Here is a 19686-nt window from a genome sequence, read left to right as displayed (position 1 = left end):
CAGCACATAGTTGTTGGGACAGTGTTGAGCGTATCACGTTGGGAGCAGCTGTCATGTCCGCGTTTCCTCCTGACACGGCGCTCGACTTTAACGCCAACGTCCCCACGTTTGTGCCGGGGCCGCCATGAGCCGCCGTTCCCCCGGGCGGCGTTCCTCCCCCTAAGCCTGCCGGGCCTGTCTGCATGTCTTACGGTGCAACTCCTGTTTGTCTGCACCTCGGCGAGCGCACGGCCAGCAGGCTCTCTTTATGCCGCACAGAGCGGCTCCAGTTACCTCACAAACGGCGGTTTATCGTTTGATATGACATCATAAAACGCTCATCCTAAGCATACGACGGACCTTTTTACAAGCAAAAATCAAAGGGGTGGGGGGGCGTACGGGGGGTTTCTAAAGGACAAGATCTGCAGTCTCTGGGGCTGGGAGGCCTCACCCATCGCCATGAGGCTATAAATCATAGCCGCCCCCTTGCAACTGTGCCAAATGTGGAGCCAGGGAAGCTGAGCCCCCCCCATCAACATCCCTCAGAGCTTCGTGGGGAATATGTGTTGACTATGCAGGCCGCCGCAATGCGTCTCATTTGTTGAAAAGTTAAATTAAGGCTCTGGAATGTCAGTAAGTGTTTATACCGTATTAGGGGGTGTCAGGATTGGACACTTTCCCTCCATCTGTGTTGATTCATACACACTCACACACACATCTATATACATACACACACACACACGTATACATATCCACACACACACATCTATATACATATACACACACACACACATATCTATATACATACACACACACACACATCTCTATACATATTCACAAACACATCTATATACATATAAACACACACACATATATATATATATATATATATATATATATATATATATATATATATATAATTACAAACACACACATATATCTATAAATTACACACACACACACACACATATATTTGAATGAAATATAAAACATGGAGCTTTTGGAAAAACAACATTTTAAGGTTCAAATGTGGCCTTTCTCTAAAATTGACATTATGTTGATGAACGTTCTAAAATCAGTCAGTGTTGCCATGCCAACAGCTTCTCCTCTGAGCTCATCAGACCTGCACAGGGCAGTTGTGTGCTGCCACCTTGTGGAGCAGAGCAGAGGAGCAGTTACTTAACACAACGTTGAAATAACAAAGGTCTGGTTTACACACGAAAAAGAAGTTTCCCTTCAATTTTACTTTGTTTAGAAGAAGCTTTGATTTTTGATTTCTTTTTACACATAAAAAAAGAGAATTCTCGTACAACAAGGTTAATCAAAGCACAGAAAATAAAATGATGTGATAGTTTGAGAGTTTTTTTTTTTACATCATCACACACAACACAGAAAAACACAATTAAAACTGAAACAAAACACAACATTTCAACCCCAAAGGTCAACAATGTAAGACATCAGGAAGGTCAGCTTAAACACAACACACTCACAGGCCACCTCTTGAGACACACCTGTCCAAATGCTCATTAAGACAAATGTCTTATCAGCCATTCACACGGCAGCATCTCAATACATTCATGGAGACATGGTCCAGACGGTCAAACCAGCATCAGAATTAGGAAGAACGGTGATGGAAGTGATTTCGAACGTGGTTGTTGGTTACAGACGGGCTGGTTTGAGGATTCCATAAACTGCTGATCGACTGGGATTTTCACCCACAACCATCTTTAGGGTTAACAGAGAATGGTCCTAAAAGAGAAAAAATCCAGAGAGCAGCAGTTCTGTGGATGAAAATGCCTCGTTGATGCCAGAGGTCAGAGGTCAGACTGGTTCCAGCTGATAGAAAGACAACAGGAACTCAAAGAACCACTGGTTCCAACCGAAGTCTGCAGAAGAGCATCTCTTTAAGAACAACCCGTCCAACCTGGAGGCAGATGGGCTGATAGAGAATAATGTCATGTGGATTTGTAATTCTTCCTGTTATACTCATAGATTTTGTCATTTTATGGAAATTGCACCATTTTGATTTCATCAGAATTTTTTGTCCAACTAAACATGGGATGTTTTGATGTTTTTTTTTTCCAGACAGCATTTGACATTTGTGAAAACCGACACAAAGACTCATTTCCTTCCTCAGTGACCTGGATTGGAATCAGGTTAGCAGCTTTGTCCAGCTTTATATAACGATGCCCAGCAGATTGTTGGAAGGTGACTGTGTATTTCAGCTGAAATACTACATCCGTGAGAAGTGTTGGTCCGTGTGCTTTAATGAAGCTCCCGCTTTGACCGTATGTACCGCGTCTGGACCAACACGCTTATTCAGAGTCACAGGTTTGAAACCAATGCTTCAGGACTTGAAATGGGAATGTTTGTTCTTCATTGACTTCCTGATGTGATTCATAAATGCTGGAACTAAATGTGACGTTTCAGCAGCTGCCCACATGAAACAGTAGCCGTATTGATAATGAAGCCTTTTCCCATGAGCCACTGAGAGGAAATGATTGACGGAGGGCGGCTGTGTCTTTGCTGCGTGACGCAGACAGATGCATGGATGTAAATCTGTCTGAATGAAGCTGCTGGACAGGAAGTGGCTGCACGCAAACGCCCAGAGCTCAGCCACATCTGCATCCTCAGAAAAAACACACACTTTCCAAAAAGGGTTTCTAAAAACACAGTGGGACTACACACATGCTTTCTTTTTGTGTTGTTTTAAAAAAAAGAGTAAAAAGGAACAGATTTTTATTCCTGTCATTTCAGAAAAGTGAGTGATAGTGAACATGAATTTTGAACAGCTTTTACGAGGATTTTTTTAAATTAAAAACATTTAGTTTTTACATTAAACATTAAACCCTGTAAAGTTTACTGCATCTAACAATTGTCTAAAAATTCAATTTTTGCTCACAGTAGTCAGTTTGAGATGTAAAACTAGTGTTCAGGAAAAAAACACCTTATTAATGGTCTTAAATTTGATCCATACTTTTTTAACATGGTGTATTATGAAAAGAATAATCAATAACAAATTTAACCTTTGAATACAGCTAGTGGTCATTTAAAACAACAGCAGATGACTTATTCTCACCATAAAGTTTAGAAAATTAGCAAAACGTTTCCCGCCGTAGGAGAAGCTCGTTACTGCCCCTAGTGGAGTGATGATGAACTACAGTGCAGAGAACATGAACTGTTAACGATGGGCTCAACCCTTGTGCTATCTTAGATGACCCCCCCCCCCTTCCATTGACGTGTTCTCCCTACCATGACAAAGGTGGATACAGGTGGAAAGATTTCATGTAATCCATGGACACCAGTGAAGATCACAAATCATTGAAGAAAAAAGGTTCAGAGTACTGTCTAGTGCAGAGGTGGGCACTGAGGGCCGCATTCCTGCATGTTTTCCAGCATACCCTGCTCTGGCATGTTCTAATTGGCTGGACACACCTGAACCAGGTAATCAGCCATGAGTAGGGCAAGACTATCTGGAAATCATGCAGACACACCGGCCCTCGAGGCCTGGAATTGCCCACCCCTGGTCTAGTGGGTCTAGATCAGTGTTTTTCAACCTTTTTTGAGCCACGGCACACTTTAACCTTGACAAAAATCTCGCGGCACAGCAGCATCCAAAAAAAAAAAAACAAAACCAGAAATTCATGGTCTGTATTGATCGACAGCCCCCCCCCCCGCAATCTCACGTGCATTTTTGTGATAATTGTGGCCGGAAAAACAGGAAGTTGCAGATGTTTTTTCTAAGAGATGAAATGAAAGTTAAATTAGAAAATTTAGAAACTGTTTGTTTATTGTGGTTTCAAGGCGTTTCACAAGGACAACTCATTGTGCGCTGGGACACTGGGCCTTTAAGCCAATGCATCATGGGAGATGTAATATAAAAACTGCCGAAAACTTGCAAAAAGACTCGCGTCTCTGAGCTTCATTGTATTGTCCACTTGTTCCACGGTCTGACAACGGACTCTGTGGAAAGCTACACCGCTAAAGAAGAGCTTTAGCTGGTATTTTTGTTAGAACTGAGCGACTTTATCAGCAGAATTAAGAACAAGGAAGTGAAGACTTTATCCACTTCTGATTGGTCAGACTGATGACATGTGATTAAGCCTTCAAGAATGATTGGTGGAGAAGTTAAAGGGGCGGGACTTTTCCGCAAACTGTCATAGCTGCAGGCAAATCGCGGTAACATCATTCTTATCAAAATTTCTTTAATAGAATTAAATAAACACAAAGAAAAAGTAATTTTAAGATCTTTTATATTCCTAATTACTCAGTGTTTTATCAGGGCCAGTTTGGATGAACAAAGAGCTGATTTCCTGGAGATGGGAAATGTTTTTAGATCAGTTAATGATTAATGAGGGCAATATCCCACGGCGCACTTGACCATCTCCCACGGCACACTAGTGTGCCGCGGCACACTGGTTGAAAAACACTGGTCTAGATGACCCCACTCCCAATGGTAAAGTGCCTAGGATAGCACAAGGGTTACAGGACAGTTTGGACCATGCTAATGCGATGGGGAACGTATATATTAAATATGAAAGCAATGGTCTTATTACAGGACTTCAGACCCACTCTGATGAAAATGCTGTTTCTAACATGTTCTGTAGCATTTTTCTGATGATGGTAGACATGTTTGGTTTAGAACTGCGTGGATCAGCAGCAGATGAAAACCTGGCGTTTGAAAAAACCTCTCAGTTGTGATGCAGCGTGTGAAATAGGCGGGGCCAAAGTCTCCCGGCTCCGCCCCTTTCTGATGCTTTCCTGGTCTGAGGCTAGAATCTACATCAGAATTGGACAGATGGATAGATCTGATGTTGCTGCCATTTTTGTTGCACCAATAATGTTATGTTGGGGGAGAGAGTGTAAACAGAGGCATCATGGGATATTAGTGGAATGGTTTGAACAGTTTTTTTACTTCTATTTTCAAAGCAGCTTCTTTAAATGTCTTTATTCCCATGCCAACAGCACCTTTAAATTAGGTTTCTGACACAAACATAAGATTTAGCTTCTGTGAGTTGAACTGAATTTAGAAACGGCTGGACGTCTCCCACTGACAGGAAAAGCTTTAAGCATTTTGTCAGCAGCATCTTGAGGTCGGTTGATCCTCTCTGAATGTGACGGCTGCTTTAGAGAAAACCTTCCCAGCGGGTTTTTGATCTTTTCTCCCACCTTGAAGCTGACGGGTGAGTCCTGTGAGGCGTCACTGCCTCCACGGCTGCAGCATTGCCCCGAGGCCAAATGCTTTCCCTCCCCGGTCTGCACACAGCCTGACCACTTGTGACTCCTCATCACAGTCTCTGCCTGTCTGGAGAACCGGGAGTCGGCGGGGCTCATTCGGGTTCAGACCGCTGGCTGGGAGGCTGATCTAGTGTGCACGTGCAGCAGGACTCGCCTGCCACACGTGGCAGCCCCCTTAGCCCCTGCAGAGGTCAGACTGTGGAGCAGCAAAGGAATCAAAGTCAGGGTGGGATTTGGACCTCCAGCTGCTGAACTTGTGAGGTTTGTGTGATCTTTTTGCCTTTCCCCATGCTGACGCTTCACTGGCTGGTTCTGCTTTCTGTGGAGACGGATTCTGCAGCTGGAGCGGGCTTAAGCCCCCGCTAATGTGTCACTTCCACTGATGAGGCGGCCGGTCTGTGGGGCAGAAGCTGTGAAGGATCCTTGGCAAAGTCCTTGATTGGAGGCTTTGCTCTGACCTGGAAAGCCTTCTGGTATGTGACGCCTGTGCAGCACTTTGTTCTGACCCTGACAACGATCCAGACGTCTGTCCTTTGGTAGGAATTGGCTTTTTTAAAGAACATTTGTGGATCCGCTGTGGTTTCTTTTCCTGCACTGTTTGCAGATCGTCATGGACTTCAGCTCCATTTAAAACTCTGGTTGTTTTTAGAATAATTATCATTTTATCTACTGAAGAAGACAAAATACTGATTGTTTCTGCTTGAATGGATCCACATTGGGATAGACATTCATGTTTTCTGCAGAGGTCGCAGTTGCTGCTGCAAAACAACAACACTATAAATGACTCAGAACCCAGAAGAGACCCGGACCAGAACCGAGCTTTAAGTCCAGAATTTTCATGCTGCATTCTGCAGCAGCATCGTGTTTCCATGTTTTCTACCGTTGATAAGAAGTGTCATATATATTTGTCAACATGTGATTTAGGCTAAAATGAAATAAGCTTTATTAACGGCACAATGTTACTGAAGAAGAGACTTTATTCATCAAACATTTCTGTTTCAAAGTGACCCATATCTTAGAAAAAGAATGTGGAGACATTTGAGAGGATCAAATCACAAATATTTATTTTCATTGTTGAACAATGTGTGTATGAATCTTTATTAAAATAATAATTAGCAAATCTGGTGTCACTTCAACTCAACGCTGCACCAAAAATTCTGTCTGCAGCTCAGACAGAATTTGGTTCAGAGAAAATTTCCTCTGTTTGTTGGTGTCAATGACTGACATGAATTCTAAAGAACAGGATGATGGCGGTACGTTGAAAAATAACGTCACGAAAAAAGTTATAAACCAGGTGATAGAAAGCACATCTGGTCTGGAGGGAGTTTTAAAGAACGCTGGACTAAAGAGGCTCAGGGAGCGACCTTCTCTGACCTTCTCTGACCTACGGTTCTCATGACCTCCTGTTTATAACCAAAGCAGGAAGTGGACAAATGTCCGCTGTACGCAGCAGAAAGCCAGTAAAGAGCCACAGGCTTCCAATGGAACAGAGCAGCAACAAACTCAATGGAATATTTCCGCGTGCACTGCAAGAAAACAGCAACAAACATCCATGTAAGACACAAACGCTGCACAAAGACACACCTGACTCTGTACAGTAGAACTAACAGTACAGGAAATGAAGGGAAGATACAGATTCTGATCTTTTCTTCCGAGTTCATGTGTTTTCAGTCATGCGCCTCTTATACCACATTCAGTCAGAGCAGGGACAGGCTCCAGCAACCCTGAGGCCCCCGTTAGGGATATAGCTGTTTAAGAAAATGGATGGATGGATGAAACTGTACCAGCTGTGTCACACAAAGACACTAGAACACAAACGTCTGCATAAAGATTTATACACTTCTCTGCCAGAAAATAGATAAAAAAACAAAAACCACAGCCCTGTTTTATTGTTAGACGTTGATTCTATGATGTTTTCCAAACGTTCCACACCTGATTAAAGTTATGTGGCACATTAAAAATCCTCTTCCTCCTCTTCCTCATCAGCAGCAGATTAGTCTGAAGAGTCCAGCAGACAGGATCAGCTGTCCACTAGTCCATATTTGTCTATTAAGGACAAGGTGTGTGCAGAGGGTGAGTCCTGTATTTATAGCTTTGGGTCACACGCTGGAATGGTGTAAGTGTATCTCTGTCAGCAAGCGTGTTCACTAAAGCAGTCAAACTAACGGGAACAGTCAGTCCCACAGGAGGAAATTAGCAGCAAAAACTTCCCTTTAAATCACTTGACTTTCCCTAAATGTTTCCCATCGTCCTTCATGTTCGTTTTTTTGTATTGTGTCCTGCGCACAAGTAAATGTACCCTCCCAGTAACCGGTAGGTACGGTGCAGAGAGGTGCAAGATACGTTTACATTTAAGATACAACAAATACCAGTACAAATGAACAAAAACTGAAACACAACAATGAAAGTGGAGACACGGCTTCTAACAGAAAGTGATATAAAACCAACCATGTAGGATTCTATAAAGTTATTTATTACTGTTTTCTTTATGTGGACATTTGAAATACATGAAACAGCCCAAAAGCATCTTTTAAAAGTGTATTACTACAATAAAAATTACAAAAATGTTTAGCAAGATAGTAGCTAAGTTATGCGTCATTTCCGATATTAAGGGTGAACATGACAGCAGAAGATGGAGAAAAAATTAAACAAAGCGAGCAGCTGCTAACGGAAATGACTACCCTGATGATGCAAAAACTTTACCTTGCTTAACATTGTTGTCTTTTTTATTGTAGTAAAACACTTTAAAAAATGCTTTTGGACTGTTTCATGTATTTAAAATGTCCACATTAAGAAAACAGTAATAAATAACTTTATAAAATCATACATGATTGGTTTTATGTTACGTCTCTTTCTGTTAGAAGCCGTGTCTCTGCTTTCGTTGTTGTGTTTCGTGATTTGCTGTTGGGTTTCGTGATTTGCTGTTGTGTTTCGTGATTTGCTGTTGTGTTTCGTGATTTGCTGTTGTGTTTCGTGATTTGCTGTTGTGTTTCGTGATTTGCTGTTGTGTTTCGTGATTTGCTGTTGTGTTTCGTGATTTGCTTAACTCAACTCAACTTTATTTATATAGCACTTTCATACAACAGTGGTTGAGACAAAGTGCTGAACACAACAGTAAAAAACATTAAAAAATGTTAAGGGGGGGGGGGAACACAGAGGGAGATAAAACTATAGAAAACAGTAAACAGTTAGAAAAACAGTGGTCTCATATTGGGCTAAAAGCCATGGCATAAAAATGGGTTTTAAAAATGGACAGTGAAGGGGCTTCTCTAATGGCCAGCGGCAAAGTATTCCACAGCTTCGGAGCAGCTACAGCAAAAGCTCTGTCCCCTCTGAGCTTCCGTCTGGATCTCGGTACCTCCAGAAGCATCTGATCAGCTGATCTGAGGCACCGTGCCGGCGAATAGGGAGAGAGAAGCTCAGAGAGGTACAGCGGGGCAAGACCGTGTAAAGATTTAAAAACAAGCAGAAGAATCTTAAAATGAATTCTAAAATGCACAGGCAGCCAGTGAAGCGATGCTAGGATCGGCGTGATGTGGTCTCTTTTGCGTGCTCCAACCATAAGACGAGCAGCTGCATTTTGAACACGTTGGAGACGCAAGAGAGACGACTGGCTGAGTCCAAGATAAAGAGAGTTGCAGTAATCCAGCCGGGACGTGATGAAAGCATGGATTACTGTTTCAAATTGTGCAGGTGTTAAAAAAGGTTTTACCTTAGCAAGTTGACGAAGGCTTAAAAAGCTTAACTTCACTACAGAGCTTATCTGTTGGTCCATCCTAAAATTACTGTCCAATTTAAAACCCAAGTTAGAAACAGTTGATTTTAAGAAACCAGTCAGAGAGCCCAGATCAATTGGGGACGGTCCACTAAAATCATTCGGTCCAAAAATTACAACTTCTGTTTTCTTTTCATTCAAACTCAAGAAACTTAGGGCCAACCAGTCCTTAATGTCATGGAGACATGACATTAAGGACTGTTGCTGTTGTGTTTTAGTATTTGCTGTTGTGTTTCGTGATTTGCTGTTGTGTTTCAGTGTTTGTGGGGTTTGTTGTGGTTGTATCTTAAATGTAAGCGTGTCTTGTAGCTCGCTAATGTGACCCACACATGTGAGGCTGTACCACAGATTCGTGTTCTCTTCAGTTTTCTTTTATCTACTTTTAACGGCTAACCATTTTAAAAAATTTTCAGTGAACTGAAAACTTTATGTACAAATGTGAAAAATGCCATGAATTCATGGTTATTATCATATGGGAATGTACTACACAAATAGTGACATCTCTGTGCTTTCAATATTTATTTGATGATTTTCCATTCATCTTTGTAGATTGTTTCACTTCCCTGCTGTTCACAAACAAATCTGTGTTGGTTTTAGGAACCATTGCAGATTATAGAAGCTGATGACAGATAAAAATGTTTTGATTTCGTTCTTGAAGGTTTTGGCATCCTGGGTTCAGATTGACATCTGTCACTCAGTTGGTGGTCGTGGTTCTGGTGGACCCGCGAGGGTTTGAGTTTTCAAAACAACACATGTATACAATTAGGTGGTTCGATACTCAACAGATGTTTACTTCATGCTAATTAAAAGTCACATGAAAAACAAACGTGGCTTATTTAGATAGGTGATGACGGGCTGGTCCAGAGGATGGATGTTGGTGGACTGGTTCCGGAGGATGGATGTTGGTGGGCTGGTCCAGAGGATGGATGTTGGTGGGCTGGTCCAGAGGATGGATGTTGGTGGGCTGGTTCCGGAGGATGGATGTTGGTGGGCTGGTTCCGGAGGATGGATGTTGGTGGGCTGGTCCAGAGGATGGATGTTGGTGGGCTGGTTCCGGAGGATGGATGTTGGTGGGCTGGTTCCGGAGGATGGATGTTGGTGGGCTGGTTCCGGAGGATGGATGTTGGTGGGCTGGTCCAGAGGATGGATGTTGGTGGGCTGGTTCCGGAGGATGGATGTTGGTGGGCTGGTTCCGGAGGATGGATGTTGGTGGGCTGTCTCAGAACTGGCTGGTCATAGGTTACTTGCGTTTGTTTTGGTATTAATTGGTGATCATTATTTTGTGTAACCCTTGTTCTATCCTAGGCACTTTAACGTTGGGAGTTGGGTCATCTAGACCCACTAGACAGAGCTCTGAACCTTTTTTCTTCAATGATTTGTGATCTTCACTGGTGTCCATGGATTACATGAAATCTTTCCACCTTTATCCACCTTTGTCATGGTAGGGAGAACACGTCAATGGAAGGGGGGGGGGGGGGGTCATAGGATAGCACAAGGGCTAATACCATCATTTAGAAAAGTATTATTACATTTAAAATCCAAGAAACTGCAACCAAAATTCTGTAAGGTTGGCAATGAGACGATCATCATTTGAGAAAGGAAAATGTCTTCTGGATTCATGGAATCAGAGCAGTGGGGATCCATCGACGCACTTTCTTTAAGTCTTTTAGGCTGCGTTAAAGATGATATTTTTCTGTTGTAGCTGTGAAAGTCAATAGATTTCCTCTATAATCTGTTGGGTCTTTCACAAAAGTCACATTTTTGACAAACCTGTCCTGCTGATTATAGATGTTCTGCTGACTAAAACAGTTGTATTGTTCTAAAGTGGTTGAACACCAACTTTGAAACTGCAGGATTTGTTGGTGAACGTTGGATGAAACCATCTGAAAAGCACATTTCAGAGGAAGTCTATTCCTCCTGACTGAAGATGGATTCTGGAATGTGGAACCACTTGGAGTTCTGCTTCACTGCCGACCAAACCAGAACACGTTCTGTTACCGTGAAGAAGCAGAATGTCTGACTAGACACCAACCGCTGGAGAACAGCTGATATGGAGAAATGTGAGGATTCTACGCTTTGGTTTGCTTTTTCCGTCCTGTTTTCCCTCTGTTTAGCTTCCCAATCATCCACAGCTGTCTTGGTTTGTGTTCATGATCCTCGGTGGATTTAAGGGTGTGCTTTTCAGTTCCGCCTCGTCCGGTCATGGGTTCCAATTGTCACTCCTTTGTTGCTCCATGGTTTAGTCCTGTTTCTTCGGTTTGGTTTCTGCCGCTGTGCCTGCTGTGCTGCACGTTGGGTCCTACACCTCCAGTTCCTGACAGGAAGCAGAGACGCTCATCTGACAGCTGGTTTGGTTAAAGGTCATTTTTTGTCCCTTTTAGAAAGATTGCGACTAATTATGGATCCACAATTCTCTAAATCAGTTCGATCAGAACGGTAACATGTTAGAGTTGATCCACATAGATCCTAAATGCAGAAAATAATCCCATCTGTCTGTGAAGAGACGGAGTCTATAACACTTTTGACAAACTTATGATCAAACTAGTAAAGTAATATTAACTTTGACTCTTGGATCTGGACAGAGTTTAGATCCACAGTTTCTAACAGTGTTTAACAATTCTGTCACTGTTCTTCCTTCCTGATGCTTCCTCTCATTTTTATAGTAATAAATACATAAAGACTACAAAGACAACTAATGAAGAGGTAATGAGAACATTGATACAAGTCTTTGGTCCAAAATAAAACGCCCACGTTTGCCGTAACCTTTTCCTGCAGCGTTCAACACGTGCATCTGTGGTTGTAGCTGCTTGGCCTCACATGCATTATCGCCATTGAACTTTGTCTCTTGGGTTTGAATGGTGACTTTATTTTTGATGTTGGATTTTCTGCAGCCTCCCTGTGCCGCCGTTGGAGGCGGCAGAGAAGAAGGGCCTCCAGCTGGGCGTCTCCCTGGCGGCCCCTCTGCAGGCGGCCCCTCAGCCGCAGAACCAGCAGCTCCTCTTCTCTCCGGCCAGCCTCCAACTCGCTCAGCTTCAGGCTCAGCTGACGCTGCAGCGGCTCAAACTGGCCCACGGAGGCAGCGCCGCCGCTGCTTCCAGTGTTTTAAATCAGTTACTATCCAATGCCAACATGTTCAACCAGCTACAGACTCCGTCTATCGTTGGCAACCCACCGGGGGCTTTTCCCACCGCCGTGATGGGCTTTCCCTCTTCAAATGCAGCCGTGAGGCCTTCGGTCAGTGTAGGACTGAACCAAAGCTCTGCGAACGTGAGACTGAACCCCATCTCTGGAGAGTACGGGAAACCACCAGGCTCTGTTTTCTCCTGTGACTCCGACAGACGTTTTCAGTTCGGTTCAGCCGCAGCCTCGTCTGCAGCCTCGGTCAGTGCAGGAGACCAGCAGTTCTCTGGGATCACCACTCAGGCTCAGAACACCGGCATTCATCGAGATTTCTTTGGACAAGACGTTCCAGCCGGGTTTCCTGCCAAAGAGCAGAACTCTGCTGCTCGTAAGGAGCAGTGGAAAGGGCCCAACAACACTCTAGCTGGACAGGTGGACATGGTTTCTAATCCTCCTGCCATGTGGATCCCACCCGGACAGCCCACTCAGTCCAGAACAGAACTGTATGACCCAGAGGAGCCAACCGCTGAACCCAAGTTAAACTGCCGTGCTGGGATTTCTGCTTTTGGCTCAAGCTGCACCGCAGGGTTTGGGGGCTTCCCGCCCCTGCATGGAAGCGAGGAAACCCTGTCTTCAGGCGTTCGGACACTTCAGCCCTACCAAGTGAATGATTATTATGACGTAACACCCACTCAGCTGCCCCACCAGTGCAGCATCTGTGACAAAAAGGTCTACAATCTCAAGGTGAGTGGAGTATCTGCAGTTCTATGTTCAAAATGTCTCTGATTGGATCAAAGATGGGATTAGAATTGAAGAGTGTACATGGGCCCAGAAAAACTTGATCAGATTCTAACAAACGTTTCCATACGGCACACTTTCAGTCAGAATAAATCATTGGGACACCTGCAGAACTCTGTAAAATACCAGAAACGTCTGTAGAAGAAGAAACATTGAGTTCTGTTGTTAACAAGCTGCAGCATAGAGAGATGATTTTATTATTCTTCTGATTATTATGAAGGGCCTGTTGGCTCATAATCTTCTAAATATGTGCAGCCAGTGCTTTTTTCTTGGCCGAACGAACCCGGAAGAAGAGTTAGGATTAGGCTAACACGTGCAAACAGCAACATTTAGCTTGGATGAACTTAAAATCCATGTGGCCAATGCGGATCTTGGCTGCAGCCTTTTTCTTGTCTGGTCACGACTGGAAACGCGAATCCGCCTCCGTCAGCTCACACACCGTCCCAGAGCAGCTCCTCTGCTCGGAGACCCGGTTCTCCTGAGTCCAGCAGCTCGCTCACACAGAGCGGCCGCACGGACGGCGGTCCCAAGCCTCCTCTGGAGCGCACGCCGTAACAAAGCGCCCCCCCCTTCCTGCAAACATGAAGCTACGAGTCCGGCTGCTCTGCTCAGAGACACGCTTCACACGGGTGGAGCGGGCGACAATCGGCAGAACCCTGCTATCTCCATCTCCATCAATTGGAACAAAACAGTCAAAAAAGTTCAACTTTATTTATTTATATGACTCCATGATGCTCCGGACTACAGTACCCATAATGCTCCAACAACACATCAAGCACTGAGGCTTTGTGGTTGAACAAAGTCACACTGAAACCTTTTTCCAGATTTCTGAGCCCAAGTTCCACAAAAAATCAGTTTGAGTTCAGTTACCACAAGCAGAATTCAAACAGACGGCGCTGCAGAGCCTGTGGTGGAGTGGAAAACACGTAAGCTTTGATTCCACTTGAGTTAGTTATGTTTATGGTTAAGGTGCACCTGCTAAACAAAAAGCAAGAGTTCATTTATATTTACCACAATAGCAACAAATACATGTATATCCGTGTGTGTCCATGTGTGTCCATGTGTGTCCACGTGTGTCCATGTGTGTCCACGTGTGTCTGTGTGTTTCCATATGTGTCCACGTGTGTCCATGTGTATCCATGTTTCTCCACGTGTGTCCACGTGTGTCCATGTGTGTTCATGTGTGTCCACGTGTGTCCATGTATATCCACGTGTGTCCATGTATATCCACGTGTGTTCACGTGTGTTCACGTGTGTCCATGTGTGTTCACGTGTGTCCATGTGTGTCCATATGTGTCCACGTGTGTCCACGTGTGTTCATGTGTGTCCACGTCTGTTCATGTGTGTCCACGTGTGTCCATGTGTGTCCACGTGTGTCCACGTGTGTCCACGTGTGTTCATGTGTGTCCATGTGTGTCCATGTGTGTCCATGTGTGTCCACGTGTGTCCACGTGTGTTCACGTGTGTTCATGTGTGTCCACGTGTGTCCATGTGTGTCCATGTGTGTCCATGTGTTTCCATGTGTGTTCACGTGTGTTCACGTGTGTTCACGTGTGTTCATGTGTGTCCATGTGTGTTCACGTGTGTCCATGTGTGTCCATATGTGTCCACGTGTGTCCACGTGTGTTCATGTGTGTCCACGTCTGTTCATGTGTGTCCACGTGTGTCCATGTGTGTCCACGTGTGTCCACGTGTGTCCACGTGTGTTCATGTGTGTCCATGTGTGTCCATGTGTGTCCATGTATATCCACGTGTGTCCATGTATATCCACGTGTGTTCACGTGTGTTCACGTGTGTCCATGTGTGTCCATGTGTTTCCATGTGTTTCCACATGTGTTCATGTGTGTTCATGTGTGTCCACGTGTGTTCATGTGTGTCCATGTGTGTTCACGTGTGTCCATGTGTGTCCATATGTGTCCACGTGTGTCCATGTGTGTTCATGTGTATCTATGTATCTCCACGTGTGTTCATGTGTGTCCATGTGTGTCCATGTGTGTCCACGTGTGTCCATGTGTGTTCATGTGTGTCCACGTGTGTTCATGTGTGTCCACGTGTGTCCATGTGTGTCCATGTGTTTCCATGTGTGTCCACGTGTGTTCATGTGTGTTCATGTGTCCATGTGTGTCCATGTGTGTTCATGTGTGTCCATGTGTGTCCACGTGTGTTCATGTGTGTTCATGTGTGTCCATGTGTGTCCATGTGTGTCCACGTGTGTCCATGTCTGTCCACGTGTGTCCATGTGTGTTCATGTGTATCTATGTATCTCCACGTGTGTCCACGTGTGTCCACGTGTGTACATGTGTGTCCATGTGTGTCCGTGTGTGTCCATGTGTGTCCACGTGTGTCCACGTGTGTTCACGTGTGTTCATGTGTGTCCACGTGTGTCCATGTGTGTCCATGTGTGTCCATGTGTTTCCATGTGTGTCCACGTGTGTTCATGTGTGTTCATGTGTGTCCATGTGTGTCCATGTGTGTCCACGTGTGTCCATGTCTGTCCACGTGTGTCCACGTGTGTCCTTGTGTGTTCATGTGTGTCCACGTGTGTCCACGTGTGTTCATGTGTGTTCATGTGTGTCCATGTGTGTCCATGTGTGTCCACGTGTGTCCATGTCTGTCCACGTGTGTCCACGTGTGTCCTTGTGTGTTCATGTGTGTCCACGTGTGTTCATGTGTGTCCATATGTGTCCACGTGTGTCCATGTGTGTTCATGTGTATCCATGTATCTCCACGTGTGTTCATGTGTGTCCATGTGTGTCCATGTGTGTCCACGTGTGTCCATGTGTGTCCATGTGTGTTCATGTGTGTCCATGTGTGTCCACGTGTGTCCATGTGTGTCCATGTGTGTCCATGTGTTTCCATGTGTGTCCACGTGTGTTCATGTGTGTTCATGTGTGTCCATGTGTGTCCACGTGTGTCCACGTGTGTCCATGTCTGTCCACGTGTGTCCACGTGTGTCCTTGTGTGTTCATGTGTGTCCACGTGTGTTCATGTGTGTCCATGTGTGTCCATGTGTGTTCATGTGTGTCCACGTGTGTCCATGTGTGTCCATGTGTGTCCATGTGTTTCCATGTGTGTCCACATGTGTTCATGTGTGTTCATGTGTGTCCACGTGTGTTCATGTGTGTCCATGTGTGTTCACGTGTGTCCATGTGTGTCCATATGTGTCCACGTGTGTCCATGTGTGTTCATGTGTATCTATGTATCTCCACGTGTGTTCATGTGTGTCCATGTGTGTCCATGTGTGTCCACGTGTGTCCATGTGTGTTCATGTGTGTCCATGTGTGTCCACGTGTGTTCATGTGTGTCCACGTGTGTCCATGTGTGTCCATGTGTTTCCATTTGTGTCCACGTGTGTTCATGTGTGTTCATGTGTGTCCATGTGTGTCCATATGTGTCCACGTGTGTCCATGTCTGTCCACGTGTGTCCACGTGTGTCCTTGTGTGTTCATGTGTGTCCACGTGTGTTCATGTGTGTCCATGTGTGTTTACGTGTGTCCATGTGTGTCCACGTGTGTCCTTGTGTGTCCTTGTGTGTTCATGTGTGTCCATGTGTGTTCATGTGTGTCCATGTGTGTCCAGGACTGGGACCAGCACGTGAAGGGGAAGTTACACCTGCAGAACCGAACCTTCTACACAACCGACTGGTGAGTTTAGTGTTGCTTTTTCTCCAAGCTAGACAAGCTCAAATGAGACCAAAAGGCCCATCAAGAACCAAACGTTTCTAGTTTCCTGTTCTGGTTCGGTCAGCATAAGCTGCCTGGAGGTTATGAGGATTATTTTCCTTTCCTTACCTCATAAACAGCTGTCTTAGTCTTTCTTTGAATCTGAGCTCTGTCATAAGATCCCACCGAGCGAGACAGGGAGAGGCAGCTAAAACCAGCCCTCTGTGATTGTTGCAGCTCTGCCGCCGCCGCCGCCGCCGCCGCATCAGCCGGTCACTACGCTGGCAGCAGGCCCCCTGAGGGAGCTCTGAACCCTGGAGGAAACACCGCCGTCCCCTGCTCTGCTGCAGGTCAAGGTGGGTTGACCCTGAAAGAACAAAGCCAGACTGGTGATTTTACTGCTTAGGTGACAGCTGAAACAGAACCTCAGCGTTTGGATCGCTGGTTGGGACAGAACGTCGACAGTCAGACTCACCTGTGCCTGTCAGGTTTTTCCATCAAATATCAATATTGAAGTTAAAAAGCCTTGAACTTGTCCTCCTCCTCATAACTCTTACACCTAGATAGTAGATTTTTTGTTTTTTATAGTCCTTTGTCGATAAAGTTCTAGTTTGTTGTTTTAACTATAATACTGCAGACTTTAATAATCTAAAATGTTTAGAGTAAAAACATCTTTTAGAGGGAACTCCTGAAGCTGCGTACTTCAAAACCAGTTGAATGACCAAAAGTAATCCTTGTTTCCATCCGTAAACATGAAACAGCTGCATCTAAAGCTGAGTTTTCTGTCTTTGGAGAGAGGACCGAGCATCTCTACATCCATCAAAATGTTGGAAATCCACTATTATTCCAGCTGGCTGTTAGCTAAAACGCAGCTTTCTATATGAAAGACTTTTGCTAATTCCTGTTCATGTTTCCTCATCTTTCATGATGACACGGAGGAGGGGGCGTGTGGAACACTGGAGGAGGGGCGTATGGAACACTGGAGAAAGGGGGCGTAGGGAACACTGGAGGAGGGGGAGGGGCGTATGGAACACTGGAGGAGGGGCGTATGGAACACTGGAGAAGGGGGCGTGTGGAACACTGGAAGAGGGGCGTGTGGAACACTGGAGGAGGGGGCGTGTGGAACACTGGAGGAGGGGCGTGTGGAACACTGGAGGAAAGGCGGATGGAACACTGGAGGAGGGGGCGTGTGGAACACTGGAAGAGGGGCGTATGGAACACTGGAGAAGGGGGCGTGTGGAACACTGGAAGAGGGGCGTATGGAACACACGCCCCCTTCTCCAGTGTTCCACACGCCCCTCCTCCAGTGTTCCACACGCCCCCTCCTCCAGTGTTCCATCCGCCTTTCCTCCAGTGTTCCATCCACCTTTCCTCCAGTGTTCCACAGGCCTTTCCTCCAGTGTTCCATAAGCCCCTCTTCCAGTGTTCCATACGCCCTTCCTCCAGTGTTCCATACGCCCCTCCTCCAGTGTTCCACACGCCCCTCCTCCAGTGTTCCACACGCCCCCACCTCCAGTGTTCCATAAGCCCCTCTTCCAGTGTTCCATACGCCCCTCCTCCAGTGCTCCATACGCCCCTCTTCCAGTGTTCCACACGCCCCCTTCTCCAGTGTTCCCTACGCCCCCTCTTCCAGTGTTCCACACGCTCCTCCTCCAGTGTTCCACACGCCACCTTCTCCAGTGTTCCATACGCCCCTCCTCCAGTGTTCCATCCACCTTTCCTCCAGTGTTCCACACGCCTTTCCTCCAGTGTTCCATACGCCCCTCCTCCAGTGTTCCAAACGCCCCCACCTCCAGTGTTCCATAAGCCCCTCTTCCAGTGTTCCATACGCCCCTCCTCCAGTGTTCCATACGCCCCTCCTCCAGTGTTCCACACGCCCCTCCTCCAGTGTTCCACACGCCCCCACCTCCAGTGTTCCATACGCCCCTCCTCCAGTGTTCCACATGCCCCCACCTCCAGTGTTCCATACGCCCCTCTTCCAGTGTTCCACACGCCCCCTTCTCCAGTGTTCCATACGCCCCCTCCTCCAGTGTTCCACACGCTCCTCCTCCAGTGTTCCACACGCCACCTTCTCCAGTGTTCCATACGCCCCTCCTCCAGTGTTCCATCCGCCTTTCCTCCAGTGTTCCATACGCCCCTCCTCCAGTGTTCCACACGCCACCTTCTCCAGTGTTCCATACGCCCCTCCTCCAGTGTTCCATCCGCCTTTCCTCCAGTGTTCCATACGCCCATACTCCAGTGTTCCACACGCCACCTTCTCCAGTGTTCCATACACCTTTCCTCCAGTGTTCCACACGCCACCTTCTCCAGTGTTCCACACGCCCCCTCCTCCAGTGTTCCATCCGCCTTTCCTCCAGTGTTCCATCCGCCTTTCCTCCAGTGTTCCACACGCCACCTTCTCCAGTGTTCCATACGCCCCTCCTCCAGTGTTCCATCCGCCTTTCCTCCAGTGTTCCACACGCCCCCACCTACAGTGTTCCACACGCCACCTTCTCCAGTGTTCCATACGCCCCTCCTCCAGTGTTCCATCCGCCTTTCCTCCAATGTTCCACACGCCCCTCCTCCAGTGTTCCACACGCCACCTTCTCCAGTGTTCCACACGCCCCCACCTCCAGTGTTCCAAATGCCACCTTCTCCAGTGTTCCACACGCCCCCTCCTCCAGTGTTCCACACGCCCCCTCCTCCAGTGTTCCACACGCCACCTTCTCCAGTGTTCCATACGCCCCTCCTCCAGTGTTCCATCCGCCACCTCCTCCAGTGTTCCATACGCCTTTCCTCCAGTGTTCCACACCCCCCTCCTCCAGTGTTCCAAACGCCACCTTCTCCAGTGTTCCACACGCCCCCTCCTCCAGTGTTCCACACGCCCCCTCCTCCAGTGTTCCACACGCCACCTTCTCCAGTGTTCCATACGCCCCTCCTCCAGTGTTCCATCCGCCACCTCCTCCAGTGTTCCATACGCCTTTCCTCCAGTGTTCCATACGCCCCCTCCTCCAGTGTTCCACACGCCCCTCCTCCAGTGTTCCACACGCCCCCTCCTCCAGTGTTCCACACGCCCCCTCCTCCAATGTTCCACACGCCCCCTCCTCCAGTGTTCCAAACGCCACCTCCTCCAGT

General features: G+C 46.4%; 1 protein-coding gene across 2 annotated transcripts in view; it reads left to right on the top strand.

The window, feature by feature from the left end:
- The window catches only part of rbm20 (RNA binding motif protein 20), a 75893-nt gene that overhangs the window by 16570 nt on the left and 39637 nt on the right, over positions 1–19686 (top strand). For both annotated transcript variants that reach the window (XM_078946847.1, XM_078946804.1), the window contains 3 exons: positions 11884–12856; positions 16490–16554; positions 16810–16928. In XM_078946847.1, the coding sequence (XP_078802973.1) occupies positions 11884–12856; positions 16490–16554; positions 16810–16928 (1157 nt within the window). The remainder of the gene's footprint in view (positions 1–11883; positions 12857–16489; positions 16555–16809; positions 16929–19686) is intronic.

Source organism: Oryzias latipes, chromosome 1, assembly GCF_053564925.1.
Source record: "Oryzias latipes strain Hd-rR chromosome 1, Olatipes_Hd-rR_3.1".
Classification (NCBI taxonomy): domain Eukaryota; kingdom Metazoa; phylum Chordata; class Actinopteri; order Beloniformes; family Adrianichthyidae; genus Oryzias; species Oryzias latipes.
Note: the sequence above shows the minus strand (reverse complement) of the source record. Positions and strands in the feature narration are given on the sequence as shown.